This window comes from Brassica rapa, chromosome A10 (assembly GCF_000309985.2).
Source record: "Brassica rapa cultivar Chiifu-401-42 chromosome A10, CAAS_Brap_v3.01, whole genome shotgun sequence".
Lineage (NCBI taxonomy): Eukaryota > Viridiplantae > Streptophyta > Magnoliopsida > Brassicales > Brassicaceae > Brassica > Brassica rapa.
Window position 1 is genome coordinate 13319034 of NC_024804.2, and position 24502 is coordinate 13343535.

Consider the following 24502-nt stretch of genomic DNA (forward strand, 5'->3'; position numbering starts at 1 on the left):
CCCTTTTAATAGTATTGATGATTTCTGTTGGCATATCGTTTTGTTTTCCCTTAAACTATGGACTATTTCTTTCAATTAGAGAACTTAGGATCGAACACCATACCAGCAAAGTGGTTTTATAAAACCACTCGACAGAAAAATATAGCCAGTGAAGGTCAATTTTTTTTAGCAAAAATCTCCGAACAAATGTACAAAATATGTTATTCTTATTTACAGTGGAACTCAAAACCTATATGACTTTAGCAACATGGTGAAACCTTGTAAACCAGAACAAAATAAGTGCCATATAAACATATAACATATAGAGGAGATGAAAAACATAAACATAACTAAAATAAATTAATTAAGGAAGTGATTAGCAGAGAAAGATTCAAGAAAAGATGCCCACGTATCAACATCTCCAACCACGGCTTCAACTACATCAACTTGTTCTTGTGACATTTCATCATTCCTTGCAAATCTTCCTCTTATTCTTGGCCGACTGTCCGCTAATGTCTTCCTGCATTCATACTAATGAAAAATAATATATATTAAATCCTTCTCAAAATCAGTGTGATATCTATAGGCCTCTTTTTGTAATAAATGTTTGTTTTTCTAAAAGGTTTCGATGCACATAACAAGTGATATATACAACATATTGTTCATACAATTGTAACTCGAGCAGAAAACATTACGGGTTGCATATGTTAATGTAACATATAAAACTTTGATTAGGAATGAAAATCGAACATGAGCTCATGTATAATTTTTCTGTTCCCGGATGAAGTAACCCGGGATATGTTTTTGATACTTGGGGACCTGATAAAGATAGTTAATGGAGGTTGTCCAAGCAAATAATGGAAAATAAAACTTGTGGCAACCTTTGGAGCTTCATGTGTCTATCTCAAAAGATTCCTTACGACCAAATTTGATGTGACATAACATTGTTTCTCAGTCACATACTCATATATGTCAAATGAAATTCTATCTATGCTTGAAGATAAGATTAAAATATATAATCCAAATGTTATTTTTAGTGATAAGTGATTGATATGATATATTAAGCCATTTTTTAATCTTTGTGGTCAACGAACCATTTAGTTTTATATTAAACTGAATTCGAGTCTAAGAAAATTATTTAGATCTAATAAATTTGATTTATAAAATAGGTTTCTGCGACTCGCCGAATGGCTTCTATTTGAAATTTATAGAATTAATTATTATTAGTTGATTAATAGAGAAAGTTATAGGAAAATATATGCTTGATTTGAAAATGAAAGGATTAGCATCAACACCATGTTCATAAAATAATGGTGGACTCCACAAATCAACAAAAAACCGGTAACAAAAGTGATCAAATAAGGATCGATTTTTGTTGGTTTCATGTACTGTTCTCGGACCCCACTGACACGTGGCAGCCCCACAATTGGTTCTTCTTTAATTTATTTTTTGGACAAAAAATTCTTTTTTTAAGAAACTCTTAAACCCACTTTAGTGATAATCATGCTCTAAGTATGTAGATGCATATCACTGTTTTATACAAACGACATGTCATGTCTCCATATATGTGTCACACATATAAATTGAAGATAAAATTGCTTCTTAAGGACATGATTAACCCCGATTTCTTAGCCGAAGTTCTTATGATTTGACACTTTTTTATATTTTTTTATTTTTTTTTACATTTTCGGCTAAGAGACGGCTCTTATATCTCTTATTTAAGAGACGGTTATTAGCTTTTCTTAGTTAAAATCTAAGAAAATCTAAGAACCGTCTCTTAGCCGAAGCTAAGAAACTCAGTTAAAAAATTGGGGTTAATGATGGTACATGAAGACATAATTATATATAAACACACACAAATATATATATAATTTGTAAGAAGTTATAAATTACCTTAATCCTCTTGTTGAAATTCCTAAGATTGCGTTTGCTACGATATTTTTCGATCTTTTCTTTCTTCTCCTCAGGACTATACTTATAGGCTTTGGTCATTCCTTCGATTATTGCATTACTCTCACTCCACACCGTGCTGCTCTCTCTTCGGCTACTCCTCTACATACATGTCAAAACGTACATTTGTTTTTATACTATACCAAAAGTTCATTGAATATTTCGACCAAAAAATGAACACTACTTTAGAGATATTGCGGTTGAAACCGATAGGAATCAAAGCTCCAAGTGTCATTTTTGTATTTGTTTTCAATATTGTAATCATCTTAACAAAAAACGCAAACATAGAAAAGAAAAACAAATATGTTTGAAATTATCAATACATGTCATGAAAGCAGTGTGGAAGGTGTGTATAGTATTAACTTACCGGCGGATCTCCGGCGCTAAGGGACTGTCTGACTGGCCCATCATGATCGCTAACGAAATCGTGGGCCGTCGTCGGTAAATTACCATAAAAGCCATTATGGCTACTAACACTCCTGTGCATCATAAGACTGTCTCCGCCGCTCCCCATCGAGCTCGGTGAGTCACAGCTGCTGCTTCCGCCGCCACTGTTAGTGCCAGAACCAAAGTAACCAAACCCTGAAACTGCCTCGGCCGCAAATAGTGAGTGGTGGCTCATCATAAGAGACGGCGGAGGCAGGAACAGATGATGATGATCAATATCATGCGGCAGAGGAGGAGCCACTATGTCCTCGGAGTATAGGAAACATGGACAGGTATCGCCGGAGGCTATGGAGGGGCTTACGTGTCCACACATGACGTGTTTTTTATTTTGTTTGTGTTTATGTATCTGTGTTTATGAGAGTGAGTGAAAGTTGGAGTGGTTTCGTTTCTATTTAAACTGAGGAAAGAGAGACAGAAGTTGATGGTGACGTCATTAGTCGTCATCGTCCGTCAACTGACTTAACCGCTGACTTCTTTTGACTGACAACAATAAGGAATCTTTGTTTATGAAAGAATTGCCTTTCATTTTCACGTCGCTTCTCTATCTCTCATCCGTCATTATGTCTTTTAGCTTACTTTTAGGCTTTAGCTTACTTGAAGTTAACTAGATAGTGTTAGGATTTTTAAAAAGTTTTATAGTTATGAATAGTACTGTAGATATATATACAACATATATGTAGAAGAACATTTAATTTTGTATTTTGCCTAAGGAGAAGATTTAGCTTTTAATATACTTTTATTTCTTTTTTTCCATAATGTAGTTATAAAATAAAATATACTCGAAAACATGTATCAAAGTTTAAATAATTAAATATCTCATTTTTAAAATAATATTATAGATTAACCTTGAAAACGAGAATGGAATAAAAATATCAATTTATTTTTTAATATGTGTAAGAAGATAATATTTAAATTAAACCACAAATAATATAATTTTTTTACATTTAAAAAGTGAAATAAAATAGCATTACATATTTGGTTTAGTTTGTAGTCATGTAAAAAGAATACCCTCGTTATATTCTTTGCTGAAGTGGAGATTTGATTTATTTTGAGTTTTTTTGTGTGTTAGAATTTGCATTTTAATTCATTTTTATTAGGTAATAATGATAAATTGTAAAAAAAAATTAAAAACAATTTTGTTTGAATTTTGATTGATTAAAAATTATGGAAAATAGTTTGCATTAAATATTATATTTATAATCAGAATTTTAAATGATTTCTTAATGTTTGTGAAATCTCCAAAACATATTTTTTTTGAAACGAATAAAATATTAAATAGGTTTGGATGGTTCCGATCAGTATTTAAACAACATAGGTTGTTTAACAAGGTAACTAGTGCTCGATTTCCAATACTTTTTAATACAGTATTTAAGATGTTAATATATATCGCATCAATGATCATATGGAGGGTTGAATATCAGTCATCCTCCTAAAATGATTAGACCGTAGTAAACATGTGATAATTGGATTGACGATCATCATAAAATATTCTTAAATATGATTTGTTTTGTTATGTTTTTTTTTAAACTTTGTTCAGTACTTGTTAAATTCTGAAAACTATATTTAAATGATAATATTATTAAGTTTAAAATAACTAATCTCTCTGTTTCATTTTAACTATCATTTTAGATTTGTATACCAAGATTAAAAAACATTTAATTTTGTATATTTTCTAAATAATACATTATTATCTATACATTTAATCATATTCACTAATATAAAAAAGTAAATTGGATAATATAAAAATTCATATATCATATAAAGTTAATAAATTTTGCATCGAAATTTTAAAATGAATTTATTTTACAAGTACATTTAATAAGAAACAAAGGGAATACATTTATAAATAAGATAAAATCATCTATGCAATAATAAGATACAGAAATTAAATCTCTTGCTTATTTAATAAAATAGCTATATTGCTTTGATTAATAATCCACCGATAATCTATCGATATATATGCACACACAAAAAAAATACGAATTTGAATAGTCATTAATTATATGAGGAAAATGGTCATTCTACTAAGTTTTCTAATCTGCAGACGTTGTACCTTTAAAATTAAATGTAACATAACAATTGTTTTAACGTTTGGGAAACACTTGTTTAATAATTTAATTCTAAACAATGATTTAATGTCAAATATGAAAACTGTCTGATATTGCATTTTTACCACGAGTCAGCTTTGTTTTTCCGAGGACATGATACAAATTCTTACATGTTTTGTTCTTAATTTGGATAAAATTGTCAAAAGGACATTGTTGTAAACACTAATTAGCAGTAGTTAAAAAAATAGGAATCCCAAACTAATTCCTACTCCCTCCTTGATATTCTTAAGATTTTGTTTTTCAAATTAGATAACGTTTTCAAATTCTAATGTAAAATTTATTAGTTTTATGTTATTTTACTACTTTTATTATGAAATATATTATTTCCTCTGTTTATGAAAATATCATTTTAACATTTTTAATTGTTACACAAAATGTCATTTTAAAATTTTAATATAACTTTAAGTTTGATATTAATTAAAATACATTGATTTTATAAATAATTTTATTTATTTCAAATATTATTGATTGAATATTTGTAATTAATAAAAACGTAAATGTATTTAACTATTTTTTAATATGCGTGAAAAATGTCTAATTGATATTTTTGTGAAACAAAGGAAATGAGTTATTAGTTAATTTGAAGTTAGATAAATACTTAATAATGGTTTTGTATAGAAAATAAAAAAAATAAATGTTTTATTAATCTGTGTACATAAGTTTAAAATATCATTTAATAAAAAAATCGAGAGAGTATAACTTAAAATAAGTTCTTACCATTTAAGATATTAAGTTAGATAACAATAAATAATATCTCGTGCAACATTCTTGATGGCAAACGGACAATGTATACAGATAAATAAAGCAAAAGAAAGACACGACTTAGCTTTTTAGCTCAAAATGTAGGAGAGACAAAAAGATGGTTAAAGGCATTATTTCACGCAAATCCATGTGAGCAGCATACAAATCTACTTTATCACCTAATTAATCATGTACTTATTATTTTTTTTTTTTTTTGAACACATATTAATCATGTACTTAATGAACACTAATTAAGCTCAAAATTTAGATGTGCTTTGGTCGTGTTCACATTATCAGAAGCGATGATACATTCACTTATTGTGCTACTTTTTTCTTACGGTTACTTGTACAGCTTTTGACTATTACGAATTGTTACAATCTTTTAACTCTCTACCGTTTTAAATTTCGAATCGAGTTCAATAAAAAATTCAGTTAAAATATCATCAATTCAGGTAAAATAAAAATTATCATTAACCCAAAATAAGAGTTATCATTAAACGTATTAAAAAAATTTGAACTAATTAAATGTATTAATACTTCATTTTTTTTGGTTTTCCTCAAAGTTCTTAAATCTTTATTTGTTGATACTTCTTTAGAATCATAAAATGGTAGTAATACATGACTGAAAATAAGAAATATGTTTAATTATGTCAACATCACTATAAACGTGCATTTATTAAATTCTTGAAGTAATATTAAAACCTAAGATAAAATACGAAAATAATACGAGTGGATTTCTTGTTGAGTCGCTTTGATGATCTGTTTGTATATGTGAATTGATATTTGCTTCCATCCATAATAAGTCACGTTAGCCAGATTCTCTTTCGGGTAAAAAATCGATTTTAGTAGCAAGATATCTCAAACAATTATTACCTAACCTAAGATATTTGTTACTTTACGATTGATCCATTCCAGTATGGCATTCGAATAGTAGGATTACTGCATATATACCAATATATAGTAGGAACACGTTTTGACCAAAAAAAAAAAGTAGTAGGAACACGTTAAGTCGGTAACTATATCGGCCTACATATCATCATTATATATTACTAGAGATTTTACCGCGCTACGCGCGATTTGTTTGTCTATAAATATTAAACTTTAGATTTTTTAAAGAAAATTAAATTTGTTTTTTTAATATTATATCATTTATTTGTTTCGATATATATTTTTGTTTGAAATATCATTAATTTATGTTTAACATATTAAATGTCTCTATTAATCTTTTTGTAACCATGTTTAAATCTTTCTTAAAATTTAAAATATTCTATATTTAAATAATAAAAAAAAATTTATATCATCTTATGTATATTATATATTTTCTTATATATCATCAGATTGATTTTGAATTATTTTTTGAAGTATAGGTAAATAACCTTTATTTCATATAAATATATAATTTTATAAATGTATAATAATTTTAAATACTTAAATCTGTAAATTTTGATAACCAATAAAATGATTCAGCAATTCTTTAAGTTTTGAAGCCATAATTTATTTTCAATATTAAACTTTTTGGTATTTATTATTTTGTAAATAATTTTTTGTTATAAAAATGTGAAATATATAGTAGATTTCAATATGAACAATTCTGTATTTAGTTACTACATAAAAGGATATTGAAAACCATTAACATATTCACAGATGATCACTTATTTAATTAATCTTATAAATTATCTCTTAACGTTAAAAAATTTTAGGTGTTGAGTTTCATGATAGAATCTTGTTAACATATTCTCTCTATGTTAGAAAAAATCAGAGACGTGTATGAAATCGGAAGCATAATATTGAAATATGGACACAAACCTCTTCATCAATCATCAGCATCTCTGGCTGAGAAGTATGCCTTTTTTGGAATTATTGCGAGCTTCCCATAAATGGATTAGCTTAAAAAGCAACTGGGAATCTCCAGATCCTGGTGAAACCTTATTGAAGAAAAGTGGAGAAGGAGCTTGGGTGGTGGTGACTGCCGTTTGATTTGCCATAAAGCTAGGAATGGATTTGAGGATCTGAGCAATAGATTTTTTTTGGCTTGAGGAGGCATTGGTATGATTGATAAAAAGGAGGGATGCGGAGAGTTAGACACGGATTTGTTTAGAGGAATAATTAAGTAGCTTTGATTCGTCATTATAGCCGTCGCAGACGTTATACGGAGGAGATAAGAAGACAATGAGTTATGGAAGGTCTTCTGTAGACGTCGTAATAAAATTAGATTGGAATATGAAAATGGCAAAACAAATAGATCATTAAAGCTAAATGACCTATTACACAGAACAGATTCGTAGTCCAACAACTTAACATCCATGATGACATGGACAAATGATTGGTTGCAAATATTTTTGCTGACGTGGACAGCTTAAAAGAGTTTCATATTCTCCTTTTAATAGTGTAAGATTTCTAATTGTTTTTTCGAACACATATTATCTCTCGTTTGAGATCAAAATAATTTCTGTCAAGCCACTCTATCCACAATTAGAATACATAATTTATCCGCTCTCCGTATTTGTTTCGTTTAAAAATTTATCCACATAGAGATAATATTTATTCGCTTTATCCAATGCCCATCGGCCATCGCGGTTGAACCAATCCAAAATTAAACCAAAATATATGTCAAACAAGTTTGCAGTTCTATAGTGAATCACTTTATATGAAAACGTTAAAAATTAGATAAATTATTACAAAAGAAAAATTAGTACAGTACTCCTTACTTTTCAAAATGTAAAACTGAGCTTTTTGTCATCATAAAACTAAAATAATTATTTACTTCTTATATTTATGTATACTTTGATTTATGTTTTTTGTAATCCAAAATGAGTATTTTTCACATAAATATTTTTCACTAATAAATTTTCAGTATATAGTCGTTCTTTGAAAATGCATTTTCCCAGAATTAAAGGAAATCATTGTTCCTCTCCATGTCCTCTATATTTATAAAATGGGTACGTTAATAAATGTATCTGGAGATTGTCCCTTCGAATTCACTATATATTAGTAATTTTTAGAGTCAATACATAGTTTTATTTTATAGAGGGGGTGAAAGGTCCAACGAAAGCATTCTTTTCATTTAATCGGCTCTGTAGGTCCATCAGAATCATCTAACTAAAGATGCTTCATTTTATTTTTTTACTAAAAATGCTTCATACAGTATTTGATTATACATATGTAAAATCTGGCTAAATAGATGTATTTGCGTATTATCCGTAGTATCCATTTTGCATAAATTGCTGGAAGCCAAATGCTATATATTTGGTAAAATCTAAGTCAACTTTTACGAAACACCATACTAATTCACATATGAACCCTTTTTTTTAACAACCACATATCACATATGTAACCTAATCTCATCATGTTGCATATATCTACCATTTATTACATTGCAGACAATTCTAAGGCAAACGTTTCAGACATTTCAAAACATAAAATGAAAGTCAATGAGAAGGTGCCCCACTTAAAGAGGAGACATACATAATAATTCGCAATCGTTACGAGGACATTGGATCTCGATTCCTACAGTGGATAGATGTACTATGGGACTACTTAGAAACATATTTTGTGTATCCTATAAGGGCAAAATTGCCACAAGTTGATGGGAAAGGTCATGCAGAAACAAAATCTATATATCAATCGATGACAATGAAGACTTTTTCCATGTGGTGGTAAACTTTGTTGCATATTGTACCAAAACCATACGTTTCATGCTGTCGTTGGTTCATAACTAGTTTCAAGTAACGATCCAATATGAAGAGTTAATTTAATTTTTTTTTAATTTGTATCTTTATGCACCTTTATTTTTAAACCAGAAAATTTTGTGTCGAAGTCTGTAATCCTCATAGGCACTAAACCATAAGCGTCACCTAATTCTGTGAATTCTAAGCTTTGCCTTGTATGTGTTTTTCAGTTGAGCTAACGACACTTAGTATCTATATGCAACTTTTATATACGTTTCATAATAGATAGATAAATAGCTAGCGTATAGTATAAAACTTGTTCATAGTAATTACTAGGAATTATTAGTTGCCTTGTACGTATCAAAGAGACAAATATATTTTCATGTCCTTTTGTTTTGGTCTACTGAGTTTATTTTTGGTCCAATCTAGTATCTGTCTGGTGGTTCTAACCACATGCAAGTCCACAGAAATTCTGATTTCGAATCTATAGTCTTGCATTACTTGAGTAAGTAAATAAAAGGGCTCAGCGGGTCCGGGACTATAAATAATGAGAAGTTTTATCACAAAATGTTAATGGCAGTATGCAAACATTCTAGTCCATGCCTACAGAAAGCAATGATAGTAGCATAAATGTAGGCAATGAGTACACAAAGAGTTTATGATAAAAACAAATGAAATGTGTAGGGTTACTTCTTGGTTGAAAGAAAGTAATGTTATGACAAATCAAAGAATAAGACGGTCTGATTTAGATGTTTTTAAGTGATCCCATCATTTTGTTTTGTTATCTCTTTTTTTTTTTAATTGTTAATTAGGAGTCTCGTGCATGTGTTTCTATGCGTTTGTCCAATCTTTTGGAAAGGAGAAAAGGTCAACACGCACAATAGTTTCTCCACCATTTTCACATACCCTCCATTTTCCATCTATCTATTCACGTTAAAATTTTTAAATTTGGATTTTTTGTTTTCTTTTTTTAGTGGCCTTAAATTTTTCCTTTTCATCATTTAGTTTTTCTAGATTCAGAAATGTTATTAATTTCTTGATACGATATTTAAAATATTTATTGATATATTTATGAAAATCAAATTCAATAACTATGCCTGTTAATTTTAGGATCGATTTTACATCAACTAATCCATGTCAAATTGTGGTTAAAAAGGGAAATAGATTATATTTAAATAACTCTATTCTGGACGATTTTGTGATTTTCGAGATTTTCTAACATAATTGGAAGCCAACAAACTCGTTGTGGATTTACGAGCTTTTCAATATTGTTAATATTGTTATTAGAAATCTTGCAAAACTACTACATGAAGGATTTACGAGCTCTCCAAGTACAACCGCTTTAAATCCAAAAACATACACAACAGTCGAGTTTAAAGACCGTTTATCAAACATCATCTCCTATAATTAGAGTAAACCTCCGAAATGCTTACTAAATCCAAAATATACCCAACGAAACTAAAAAACATATGAAGGAGAACTCTAACCATCTATTTTCATTTTTTTTTGTGCACCTACCATCTATTTTCATATTCCTTTTTTTTTGGGAAAGGGCTTTAATCTATTTTCTGTTCCTTTTTTTGGTAAACAAATCTATTTTCATATTCTTTATGGGGTTTGTATCATGTCTGCCCTTCTTTCTTACAATATTTTGTAATTGTTGACAACGATTAATAAAAATCAGATTAGCCGGAAAAAAAAAACAGATAGAAGTTCTGATCTTTGGATTGAACTCTCCACGTAAATCTCTATAAACTCATTTTTATTAAAGCAGGTCTAATTTAGGTATCGAAGAATCTTCGGATAAAAATGTTCAATAAAATCTTTTATTTTTCATTCTGCCGGCCGCAAAACATTTTTTATCATGTGCGGAATTATATTTGTGACCTTCAAAACCCATGGAGACTGAGCTCGAAGCTCCCTCATAAGAGGTTGCTCATAATCTCTCCGAAAAACGAACACCTATTCTACACTTGCCAATTAAACCCATAAGACTAAATGCCTATACTATTTTCCAAACAAAACCATTCAATCCCAACTTTAATAATATATAAAAATTTTTTTTTTGTAGAAACTCAGATTAATTCTTCAAATTTTTAATTTAGAAACTCAGATTAATTCTTCGAATTTTTAATTTTCAGATAATTAAACTCTATAATAGGCACTAAACAAAAATTGATCACTGACCATGATGAAATCACACTTGATATAATGTCAATACTGCTTTAATTTTATCACTTCAATGCTATAGATATGTAACAATGAGTGGATGTCTATCTCGAGCACGATATATATATTTGGCCAGATATAGGAAGACTCTTAGAACATTTCCAAGGAGACTCTATTTTTTTCTCTATAATTTACTCTAAAATAGAGTAACTCTATTATGAAGTTGGATTTGCTCCAATGGCTCACTCTATAATAGAGTTACTCTATAATAGAGTGAAATATAGAGTATTCTTGTTTTTTCACTCTATATTGAGTTAAGAAACAAGAATACTCTATATTTCACTCTATTATAGAGTAACTCTATTATAGAGTGAACCATTAGAGCAAATCCAACTCTATAATAGAGTTATTCTATTTTAGAGTGAAATATAGAAAAAATTATAGTGTAGCATTGGAGATTGTCTAAGGCCGAAATTAAGAACAGGATGAACAAGTAACTTTCCAAAACAGGTAAAATGGGTTAGGCTTTGAACGTAATGATACCTCTTTTGATTTGGAAAGTCAGCGGGATGCAATTGCGGTTTAGTGAATTTGTAATAAAATATGTTATTCCTTTCACTTTTTTAACCTTTTTAGGTAACAAGCAAAAAACTATAGCCAGCTTCTTATTACTATCTACTTAATTTGTTGACAACACTTTTTTGTTAAAGAACATATATATCTCATAACTCACCAAATTAGTAAAACACATATATATCGGAGATTAAGACTATTTCCAATCTATCTTTATTTTCATCTTTATATTTTTCGTTAAAATAAAAAAATTCTATTATAGAGATAAATTTTCTCCAATGTATATTTATATAATATAATTCTCTTAAACTAGAAGAAGTCTATTATAAAGTTATACAATTGATTAAAATCACTTCTATAATAGAAATCTCTATTTTAGAGAAAAATATAGAAATATATATTGGAGATGCTTTAAAATAAATGATATGAAAACTTGATTACATAGTAAGTGTGTTGACACCAAAATTCATGCTTGAAGTATTAACCAATAGTAATAAACAATGATATCCTAATTTGCTTCTAGTTTGATGGCATACAAAAACCTATGACAGACAACACATTTGCAGCCTAAAATTTTTACATCAAAAGTTATTATACAAAAGCATCCTAAAACATATCTTTTTGTTTTCTATAGTGTTTATATTTTAGAGGGCTTGGAAGTTAATGTATTTATATTTGTTACACATCCCAGAATGAATTTTCTTTTATTGAAAGCACTAGTTCGTGGGATGTATATACATAAGATCAATGTCAAATCTTCAAAATCAAAACCAAAATGAAAACTTGAAGGGCGGAAAAGAGGTGCGAAGTTGACTAACAGTGACAAAGAAAGATTGGTGTGGCAAAATGCACCTTCTCTAAGATAATCCTTCTCCATCGCTGTCCTTTTCTTTCTCTTCCCTTTCCTAACCTTTTTAGTCTTTTTAATTCTTATCTTGTTTCAGGTCTAAAACTAGTTTTCCAAAGAAATAACAAATCGCCAGTCAGAAAAGAAAAAGAAAAGAAATAACAAATCGAGTAAAACTACCAATTTTTTCTTATGAACTTATATTTTGTTATCCCATTTGGGAGTCAAGTTTATAAGCTAACCCAAAAAGACTAATCCGCAGTAAACTTAGAAACATAAACGTTTGGGTGAAGAGAAACCAAAAGAGATAATCAAACTTTTATGAGGTGAAAAGTATTGAAAAGAAAGTTTGAAGAATTTTAAACGAAATTATTTAAAACACTTGAACGAACGTTGAAGAATATCAAGTCTACTTGATTCTGATTGATATAAACGTGGGGCAAAGTCAACGAATATCCGACCTTACAGTGGTTGGTTAGATATGTACTCTTTAAAGTTCTAATATACAAATACAGTGAAATACTAGCAGTCTAGCACACAGAAGAAGACACACACATGAGTGTATATAAACACACACATGATACCGTAGCATATTGATAAGAGAAAAACTCGAAGTGCTTTTGCAAAAACATCAATGAAAAAAATAAGCGTCGCATTTGCAAAAACATCAAAGAAAAAATTAAGCGATAGTAGTCAGTGATAAAAGAAAATTTGAGGTAAAACACAGAGCCGTGTTTATAGCCTTTTGAAAACGGCATTTGCCTAGAACTCCCAAATTTTGTAAAAATCTTAGGGTCCCTAATTATAAAAAGTTATTTTTACATAGTAGTTAACATATTTTCTTGATTAGATTTTTATTCGTATTTGATTCTGAATTCCATTCTGTTTAAAATAACTAGGTTTATGATCAATTTTGCTATATTTATAAATAAAACTATAAAGATTTTACTTCTGAAAAACTGTAAATATTTGATCCACATTTTATCTTTTTTTTATATGCTATGAGTTAGATTTATTTTATATATGTTTGATAATTTGGTAAAAGAAATCATAAAAATTTGAATATTAAGAAGATAGAAGGCATTGGGACCAATCTAGACAATTGAAAAACTGAATTGCCTTGAGTCCTTTACCGGTTTACTATATTTAATTTAAACGATAAGATTTGTCTTTTTTAACAACCACCAGTATTCCAATCCAAAACCTGCATCTTTGTTTTTATACTATAAATTCATACTTTTTTATCATGATTTTATTTTTTTTCGTTTATAAAAGTTTGGTAAATTTTTTATGTAATAGTTCAAAACTTTTTAGTGTCATATGTGTATATATATTAAAAAGATATCATGTAAAATGTATTTTTTTTAAATTCGTTTTAGGCCTCCAAACACCTTCGTATGCCACTGGTAAAACGTAAATCTATCGGTTCGGGATTCAAATAACTTCAGGTACTAAATTGCAATTTGCTTAACCAGACAAAATAGAACCTTGCTTACGCCTCATTTAGAAAACCGGAGATCAAACTACTCGTCCGCTTCCCCTGTTTAAGATTTCAGCGCAGATCCCTAGTTACAGCAAAACATAATGACAAGACAATAAAAGTTGAGTTATTTTTGGATTCACTCTAACCTATAGAATTTCATTATTTTATATTTGATATCTTTAAAAAAAAAATAAAATATTATCAAGCTATACTATGTTTTTAAAACAAAAAGGTAAAAAGTAAATAAAATAGCAATAGTTACAAAAAAATATTTAAACATTTTTTAACGTCGTCAGCAAAACATTAAACCCTAAACTTAAATCTTAATCCCTAAACCCGTGGGTAAACTATAAATTCTTAGGTAAACTTTAAATTCTTGGATAAATCCTAAACAATAAATCAAAAACACTAAAACACTCAAGGGTTTAGGGTTTACGATTTTAGGATTTCGATTTTTCATAGAAAACACAAAAAATACATCTTTGTGAAACAAACTTTTTTTTAAAAAAATCTATCTTAATAAAACGGAAGGAGTATGAAATAATGAAATTCTATTGGTTGGTTAACCTATAATAAGTCATAAAAGTTTAACTTCTTATATGAGAATTAAAAAAAATATATTTTTACAACACTGAATCTGAATCTAAAAATCTGGATGCCAACCAACAAAAAAAAAGTTATATCTTTCTTATTAATATCTCGTTTCATATAATAACTACTGTAAAAATGTTCAGCGTTTGAAACTTTAATAACTACTACTGAGTATAGCGACTTGTTCGACCTTTAGATGTCATAATGTTAGTGTGCTAGACACACGATTTCGTGAATCATACGGTTGACTATATCGAATGGTTAAATACATATATTTACGTATTTTAATTTTGACATGACATGCCTGAGCATTGTCGAAGATGCAATGTAACAGATTTTCATAACATCCACTATTTTTATATCCATATATATTCCTTTATAAAATTTTGTAAGTTCACACTAAGCTTGTGGACATGATAACCCAATATATATATGACGAATATCAATATACATAAGGCTATCCTTTCTAGGCTTTGCTTTTAACCGTTACTCAACTTAATGGCCTGATAATCTGATATGATAATTAGAATTTAAACAAACTAATTAAGGATATCGTAACATTTTCATTAAACCGAAAAAAGATACGATTTGATAATTCCAGATGATCGGTGGTCATATATCCTCTTGTTATTGTTGCAACGATTAAATCCATCGTTGTCGACAAAGGATGATAAACACCGATCTTTACACTCCAATTAAAGCATCTTTGTCCGTACAAAACGTACGGTTTCTAGTGCCACTTGAAACGTGATTCGCTGTAAAACGTTCCAACGCAAATCGTTGGCTCATTGCTGTCACACTATAGATCCCACCGCCTTCTCCGCAACGGCATTGTCGCCGGCATGAGTTGTGGGATCTCTCTCGTACAACTTTTGCCCTAACGATACGAATTTGGACAGCCGCGCGAGGGGCCGTGATAAACAATAAACATGGTAGTATCGTCACGTATCTACTGCTCATTGGATATGAAGAGAGCAGCGGCACGTGTGTCTAGAAAAGAGCATCAGGGTCATGATCGAGATTCGGAACCATTATAAGAGCGTCCACTATTTTGATTTCAATGGAAAAAGTTCGTTGACAATTGGAAATGTATCTCTTTGGTTTCTTAAACCTAAAGTTATTCACTACGTCCTTTTGTTATTTTGTTTTGTTTCTTGGTCGTATAATCGCTACGTTTATGGATTCAAAGATGATTTATAGTGGGATATTAATTCATTTACAATTTGTTAGAGACTGGTCTCACAAAAATAAGTATCGGCCCATGAAAGCCCGATTAAGGGGACAATCAAATTGATTCATGTCGTGAAATCTCACTTTTGTTAGAATTCAATATTGCTCGAAACATTGCAAAGAGTGTTATTTATGAATTATGATGTACGCTATCTTTCCTATCTTTGCCATGGGATATGATGTCTTGATTGGAGACACGACCGCGTTTTCGTGGAAGCTAATCATGGTGGCGCTTGATTTTATTTGTTTCTTTCCTTTTCTCCTTATGGCTGATTCATTTGTTTTGTACTCTTTGTTTTTGACATTTTTGAAAATTTAACTCAAGACGGCAAAAGTAAACATTCTATTAGCACTATATAAGTCAAATTGAGAAGTTTCTTACGTTTTATATATAGGTCCTTAATTGGTCTGTGTGTGTTTGACCTAAAACGATGCCTTCCTTCGGACTTTCTATTTATAGTAATCTCTTCATGCGTACTCAGTCTCAACTAAATACACTAAACACAGGCTCAGTGCCTCTCCTACTTTTTCTCCTGATCAGCGAATAATTCAATCAAACCAGAAAAGAACAATCTCATAACAAATAAGATCTCCGACAATTCTTCCATTATTTATCAGTACCAGAGAAAAAATCAAGAAAAACAACAGTCTAAATGGATGTTAGAGTGTGGAGATCGATTCAATGGGTGACAGTTCGGCCAAATAGCCGGACATAAACGTCAAAAAGAACGAAGGTGGTCTGAAGAAGAATGCGTCAAGTGTGGGATCGATAATCCGCACGTTGAGCGTTTCAAGCTGGAGAAAGAGTGGTAATCTTGAGTCTCCAAGCACGAGGAAAAGCGGCAACCTGGGGCCTCCTGACGTCGAGGGCCCTCCAAAGAGTAGAGAGGACAACATCTAGCGCCGCTAAGGGACTCCAGCGCTTACGGTTTCTTGATCGGACGGTCACAGGAAGGGAAAGAGATTCATGACATCGTTTGAGAACCGGTTTAATCAGTTTTCTGTTTACGGAAAGTTGCCTAAAGAGAATTTCGTGCATTGGTATAATTAAACCAAAAAGATGCTAATAATTAATTAATAGGTTAGGGATTTTATCAAACAGTTGATACAATTATTATCATTAACGACATAAAAGGACACTTAGCTTTTAGAAATTTCTTATCATTTTAGGAATAAATTCATTAAAGTGTTTCAGATCAGAAATTGAAAATGATCTTAATTAATATATAAAATGATGAGTCAATCAACTTATCACTAATTAGTTTTACATTGAAAGTTTATCTAAAATAGTATGCATTAATTATAGAAATAGGGAATGCAACGGAGTTTGCGGAAGAATTTTATGAAAAATTGGGTCGGAAAAGACAAAACAGAAACAAAAAACGTAATCGACAAAGAACAACTCAAGATGTTTTGAGATGACATGACCAAAAGGATCTGAATTGTCGATCCTCTTCGGATCTTCTTCGACATGGAATCACTTAAATCACAATCTATTAACATTTTCCCGTAAAAACTTTGGCCGAAACACAGAGTTAGACCCGATAATTTGGGAGCCCTAAACGAAATTAAAAAAATTATCTAATTTTATCTAATTTTTCAAAGAAAAACTAAATTTCAATTATTCTTTTTAAACAATTGTAAATTTTTAATTTAAAAATAAAATATTTTTTTAATATTTTATAGTTTTGGTAATATCAAAATTATAATTTTACATCATTTTATAAATTACCTTTGTTATTTTCTCTTGCGTTTACATATTTTATACATTATTATACAAGTTTTTTAAGGGACACCACAGATACAAATGTTTCGAATGTGTTGGGTCAAGCCCGGCTCTGCCGAAACGTTACGTCTACTATCTCTTATATATTAAAAGAGAAGCATTGTAATAAATGCATTCACATTATAATAAATATGTGGCAGCTTCACAATGATTTGATAATAAATGTGCTAACGCGTTCACATTATAATCATAAATGTGTTCACACTAAGTAATTTATGCTTTTTAAATATAAAACTCACATACATGGTTCCAATAAAACTCTAGATTTTTCGGTTCAAATAAAAATAGATAATGAATCAAAAGCCAAACTATATATATATTATTTTTATTGTTTACGGATAAAATTGAGTAAAATATTCATAAATTTTGATTCGATTCGTTATCCGTTTTGATTTGAACAAAAAAATCTGGATATTTGAAACTCTAAGAAACAAATCAAATACTAAAATACAATATCCAAAAAAGAAGCAAATCACAAATACCAATATTTTTAGGAACACATATCTAATTCGATCTGTTATATGCATATATATACATATATGTAAAGAATTAAATATTTTGTGAATTAAATTTATTATATTAGGTACTAGAATTTAAAAGGTTATATAATGTTTTATTTTTGTAATAAATTATTATTATTAAATTATTTTTAAAATTTTATTTTATTTACGGATCAAATAGGATATTCTTTAAGATTCTAAAACATTTCGGATATCCGAGTCACCGAATATCTTGGTGGCTAAAGATCGAATCGACAAGAATGCTTCCAAATACCCAAATATTTGATATGTGTCCAATCCTATTTACGGATAAAATTTTATTTTCTTTATATGAAAAATGACTAATGTCAAGGCTTTTTTATTTTAAATTAATTTTAATTTTATCTTTCATGTATTATTTTGAACAAAAATGTCATTTAATATTAATTAACAATATATTTATATATTTTTCAATTATTTTTATATACTTTTTACGTAAACATACATGTGCACGGTGCACCTTGATGTGAGCATCTTCTACCTAAGTATTAAACATATATGTGCACCTTGATGTGACCACCTTCTAACTAAGTATTCACCACAACTGAAGTATCTAATTTTTTTGAAAGTTGAAATATTTTTTTATTTATGTTTCTTTCAGTACCGACCAAATTGTAGTGAAATGATTTGTCTTAATAATTTTCTTTTTTTTTTCTTAAACTATTATCTGTTTAAAAACTACAATATGAAACTATTGGTTCGACATGACGACTATCTAAAATTCATAACATGAAAATAAATAAATAATATTAATTTTTGGTTTTTATCGAAAAACAAAAAAAATCAAAGATTTTTAACCGAATAAACTAAAATGAATATTAATTTAAAATAATAGTTATATTTTAGAAGATTAAAAACCAAAAAAAAAACATAAACCAATATCCAGATTAAACAGATTTAATGTCTTTTTTATTAAAAATAACGAAACTAATAATCACATCCCGCGCAAGGCGCGGGTTATTACCTAGTTTGTATATTAATCAAAGTGCTGTGTTTTTTTCGTTTTTTCTTGGTAAAAGTTTGATAATGAGAAAAATGTCACGAATGCACCTCCTCTTTTTTTTTCTTTGTTAATGTGTCACTACCGTACCACTTTCTCATGTGTCATTTTTATGATTTATAAGCTAATATCGACATGTTATACATGTACAAAATCAACTATATTAACAAAAACAGAAGAGAAATACGTTAGGATAGTACTAAAAAAAGTTTTGGTCACAAAAAAATACCACAAAAAAAAAATGACCAAAATGTTTTATTAAAAAGATAAATATACATTTATATCCCTAGGATTAACTAATCCAAACCTTAGAGTTTAGAGTTAAGATGTGGAGATTTCGGATTGAAGTTTAAAATTTTATAAAATAAAAAATAAATATTAAAATTTTAAAAATAAAAGTTTTAAAAATAGTTTCAAAAAGTAATTTTGGGATTGAGGTTTAAAATTTTATAAAATAAAAAATAAATATTAAAAATTTGAAAATAAAATTTTTAAAATAGTTTCAAAAAGTATTTTCAAATTACAAAAAGAAAATTTGAAAAAAATAAAAAAAAATCGAAAAAAGTTCAATTTTTTTTATAAAAAGTTTGAACTTGAAAACATTTAATCTAAAATTATAAAAAAAGATTTTTTTCTTTTATTTTTTTAGTTATTTTAATTTTATTTTATATCTACAGTATTAATATCATTTTACATATTAAATGAAATATTTTAGTCATTTTTCTCCTTCTGGTATATTTTTGTGATTAAAACTTGAAAATGGTTTATTTAGGAGAATTGCCTAAAACAGAATAACTATGTTTTTATCATATATAGAAATAACTATGGAGCTGATATATTATACAAGTTATACGCATGCATGGTTATTACAACTATCATAAATGTAATACAATATGTATAACTAATAACGTTGTATGAAATCATAATTCGGGGAAATTTCATGTTTACCAATTTTATGGTACCACTTTTCATCTTTATCACCGTTAAAGGGACATTTTCAAAAATACATTCTTCATTAAGTGGCAAAAGACTTTTATACCCTTGTTCTCTATATATATAATAAATTATTATTTAAATAAATAAAAAATAAAATAAAATATAAATAAATAAATTATTTTTCATGTTTTCGAATTATACTTTTTCAAATTCGAACTTTATTATAATTTTTCTTGAATTTTTTTTTATTTTTTCAAATTTTATTTTTGAAATTTGAAAATGATGTTTGAAACTATTTTGAAAATCTTTTAATATATTTTAAGTATTTATTTATATATTTATTAGAATCATAAATTTCATATTCTAAAAACTCTACCAAACTCCCTCAACTTTAAACCCTAAGTCTAGATCAGTTAACCCTAAAGGTATAAATGTCTTTTACCCTTCATTAAAAGTGAAGGTAAAAGTAATTAGGATAAACATGAAAAGTGATACTATGAATGTGGTACTTTAGTCAGCATATCTCTATGGTATAGATTATAGTTTTTATATGTAAAATATCTAATTTATAGCCTTGTCTACAAATACAATAATATTATAATTTAATTAATGTTTGCCATTTTTAATTTAAAAGACCTTGATTGATACTCTAACTCAGATAAGTACGTATACGGGGATGATGATTAAAAAGAACTTTACTATTATAATTACTTCAAATCTTATTGTCTTTTTATTTGTAGTTTTCTCAAAGTTATAACCAAATTCTAGTGATCCTTTTGGCAAATCCACACAAACATCATAATTATTTTTCAATCATAACTTTAAAATTTGAATACGAACACAATTGTTGATATACTAAAAACAAAATGAAAGTGGTTAGCAGAAAAGAGCAATGAAAGTGGAGTAGAGTTGGTCATATGAGAACGAAATGTATGGGAGAGTCCACCTTGTTAAGCAATAGGTAGTTCGCATCATCGCATGGCTAAATCATGGAGATATCCACATTATGTTTTTTTTTTGTCGACAATCCACATTATGTATCTTCCGAATAACATGGATTCTATACATTTTTCCAAAGATAAAATAAAATTATAAGAAACGTACAATTATGCAAAAATTTGTGTTACTGTAGGTAAAATTCCTCTCCTTTTGAACTAACTGATCTTATGACATTCTTGTCTAGTGATAAAGACATATCAATTTGAAAGTCGTTATTGTTGGAGGTGGGTTTTGCCTCCCTAGCGTGTATTTAGGGTCGACAATCCACATTATGTATCTTCCGAATAACATGGATTCTATACATTTTTCCAAAGATAAAATAAAATTATAAGAAACGTACAATTATGCAAAAATTTGTGTTACTGTAGGTAAAATTCCTCTCCTTTTGAACTAACTAATCTTATGACATTCTTGTCTAGTGATAAAGACATATCAATTTGAAAGTCGTTATTGTTGGAGGTGGGTTTTGCATCCCTAGCGTGTATTTTTGACGTTATTTAGGATTGGCTAATCTTTTGTGCTTGTGGTAAAGCATCTTAATTAATCATCATTAATCAACTAGAGTCAAATCTATACTAATAAAAAAGATATTTTGAGGTTCTATGGAGCATTTACATCAGCAAAAAAAAAAAAATTCAGAAAGATGACACGTGACATTATTACTAAAAAAATAAATATACATATAAAAAAATAAATAATAAGTAAATACACAATATAAAAAATATAAATACTACATTAAACAATAATAAGTAAATATAGAATATAAGAAAACATAAATAATAAGTAAATATATAAGAAATATAAATATTACATTAAACATCTATAAATAATATTACCATTTGATATAAAAATAGAATAAGTAAATATACAATACAAGAAAAAATAAAAAATAAATAAATATACAATATAAAAAATGGAAAAACTACATTAAACAACTATATGAAAATGTATTATTTTACATTATTATTTACAAATATTTTTATAGGTAAATTTATATACAATATAGGAAGAAATAAATAATAAGTAAATATACAATATAAAAAATAATAAATAATAAGTAAATATAATATATAAGAAATAAAAATATTGCATTAAATATATATCATAAAATATATCATAATATAAAAGCAAAAAATTTAGAATAAGTAAATATACAAAATAAGAAAAGATAAATAATAAGTAAATATACAATATAAAAATAGAAAAACTAAATTAAAAATCTATCTGAAAAATGTATAGATAAATGGAAAATGATAGTTAAATTAACAATAAGAAAATATACATTATAAGAAATAGAAGTATTACATTAAACATATATCGTAATATTGCCATTTGATATAAAAACAAAAAAATTAGAATAAATGAATATACAATACAGAGAAGGGAAATTGCCACAAATAGCACATTCATAGTACAACTTTTCATGTTTACACTAACCACTTTTACCCTCACTTTTAATGAAGGGTAAAAGACAATTATACCCTTAGGGTTAACTAATCTAAACTTATGGTTTAGAGTTGAGGGGTGGGGTAGGGTTTTTGGAATTGAAATTTAGAATTCTAATAAATATATAAATAAATACTTAAAATATATAAAAAAATTTAAAAAATAGTTTCAAACATAATTTTTCGTTTTTCAAAAAGAAATTTGAAAAAAAATAAAAAAATTCGAAAACAAATTTCCAAAATATAAAAAAGTTTGAATTTGAAAAAGTATAATTCGAAAACATAAATTTTTTTTTATTTTTTATTTTTGTTTATTTTTTTATTTAAATAATAATTTATTATATATATAAATAACAAGGTCATAAGAGTCTTTTGCCACCTAATGAAGAAGATATTTTTGAAAATATCTCTTTAGTGGTGGTAGAAAATAAAAAGTGGTACCAGAAAAGTGGTAAACATGTAATTTCTCTTACAAAGAAATTCTCTAGGATAGCCATTTTTAAGTTTTTGTCACAAAAACAATCTTCAATAAGAAAAATGACCAAAATAAATTTTATTAAAGAGTAAAAATACATTTATACCCTAGGGTTAACTAATATAGACTTTGAGTTTAGAGTTAAGGGGTGGGGTTTTGAGGATAGAGTTTCAAAATTGAAAAAATAAAAAAAATTAAAATTAAAATTTTCAAAATAATAATGGGATATTTTGGTCATTTTCCTCATTGAAAGCTATTCTATGACCAAAAAAAACTTAAAAAGATCTATTTGATAGAGTTGCCATACAATAATAATTAAATTTACAATATAAGAAATGTAATATTATATCAAACATCTATCTGAAAATGTATAGTTTTCTAGTTTTTTCTAAAGAAATATGTATTCACACAAACCTACAATTCATAATTTTGTTGTTGTTCAGAATACAACGTCCAAAATAATTGCTATATAGTTAATATTTGAAAATCAAAATATCCTTTCGCGTAGCGCAGATTAAATCCTAGTGTTAATAAAGAGAAGATTGAATATGCATATATTTACACAAGAGAGTATATATATAACGAATATTGTTAGTTCAAAATGGAAAAATACCCAAAACAAAGCTTTGCGAACATAAGAAAGATTTATAGTACATGCTATGTTATGATTTTGGGTTTGAGAAGACTACAGATTTTGGTACATAATAGCGTGATAATTTTGTAATATATATTAAAAACAGTGTTGAAATATACATTGGAAACAAATATCCAACTAGAATAAATTTTAATATATAATTGATCATACAGTTTTCAATTTAATTGACATTCATTCAAAAATATAAAGTACTTCTATTTTGAAATACATTTTTTAAAAAGTTTATATTTTAATTGTAGAAATATATGAACACACAACAACAACATTAAAAAAAAGCCAGCATGATAACAATGAGCGCGTGGTTAATACTTCTTTAAAATTAGACATCAACTCACCATATAGACGCATCCATGTATATATACTAGATGTTTTACCTGCCATGCAGACATAATTATCTTATTAATATTTACTAATAAATATATTATTAATTTAAAGTTAGACCAACAAAATATTTTATTTTCATACACTTACAAAATGACTAACAACTTTAACATAAAACTATTTATATATGATGCAGTCTTTCACTAAACATATATATATACATATATATATATTTTATAAAAATCACAAACAATCATGTTTTGTAAATATTGTAAAAATCTTTATATATAATTTTAGCTGAGTTTTTTTATTTTAAAATTGTTTTCGTTAATTATCAAGATCTTCAGTTATATTTATCAAAACATAGCTAATATATAAACATACAATTATCGAGACTATTTAGTGATTTTTTTAAATTCAGGATTCAATTTTTATTCGATAAATATATGTTCAGAGATTTATCTACTGAAAATAGTACATATTTGGATAATAATACAATATACATAGTATTTTTTGTCAAAAAATGTTTTTTCTTTTTGAATATTTTTATTATAATCAAT

At 27.7% G+C, this 24502-nt stretch overlaps 1 protein-coding gene across 1 annotated transcript; it reads right to left on the reverse strand.

Moving 5' to 3' along the window:
* Nucleotides 1–149: 149 nt before the first annotated feature.
* Nucleotides 150–17711, reverse strand: LOC103845418 (zinc finger protein CONSTANS-LIKE 5). Its single transcript, XM_009122272.2, has 3 exons — nt 2297–17711; nt 1873–2031; nt 150–510 (listed from the first exon to the last, which is right to left on the reverse strand). The coding sequence occupies exons 1-3, from the start codon at nt 2687–2689 to the stop codon at nt 340–342; spliced, it is 723 nt and encodes a 240-aa protein (XP_009120520.1). The 5' UTR covers nt 2690–17711; the 3' UTR covers nt 150–339.
* Between the last annotated feature and the right edge of the window lie 6791 nt (nt 17712–24502).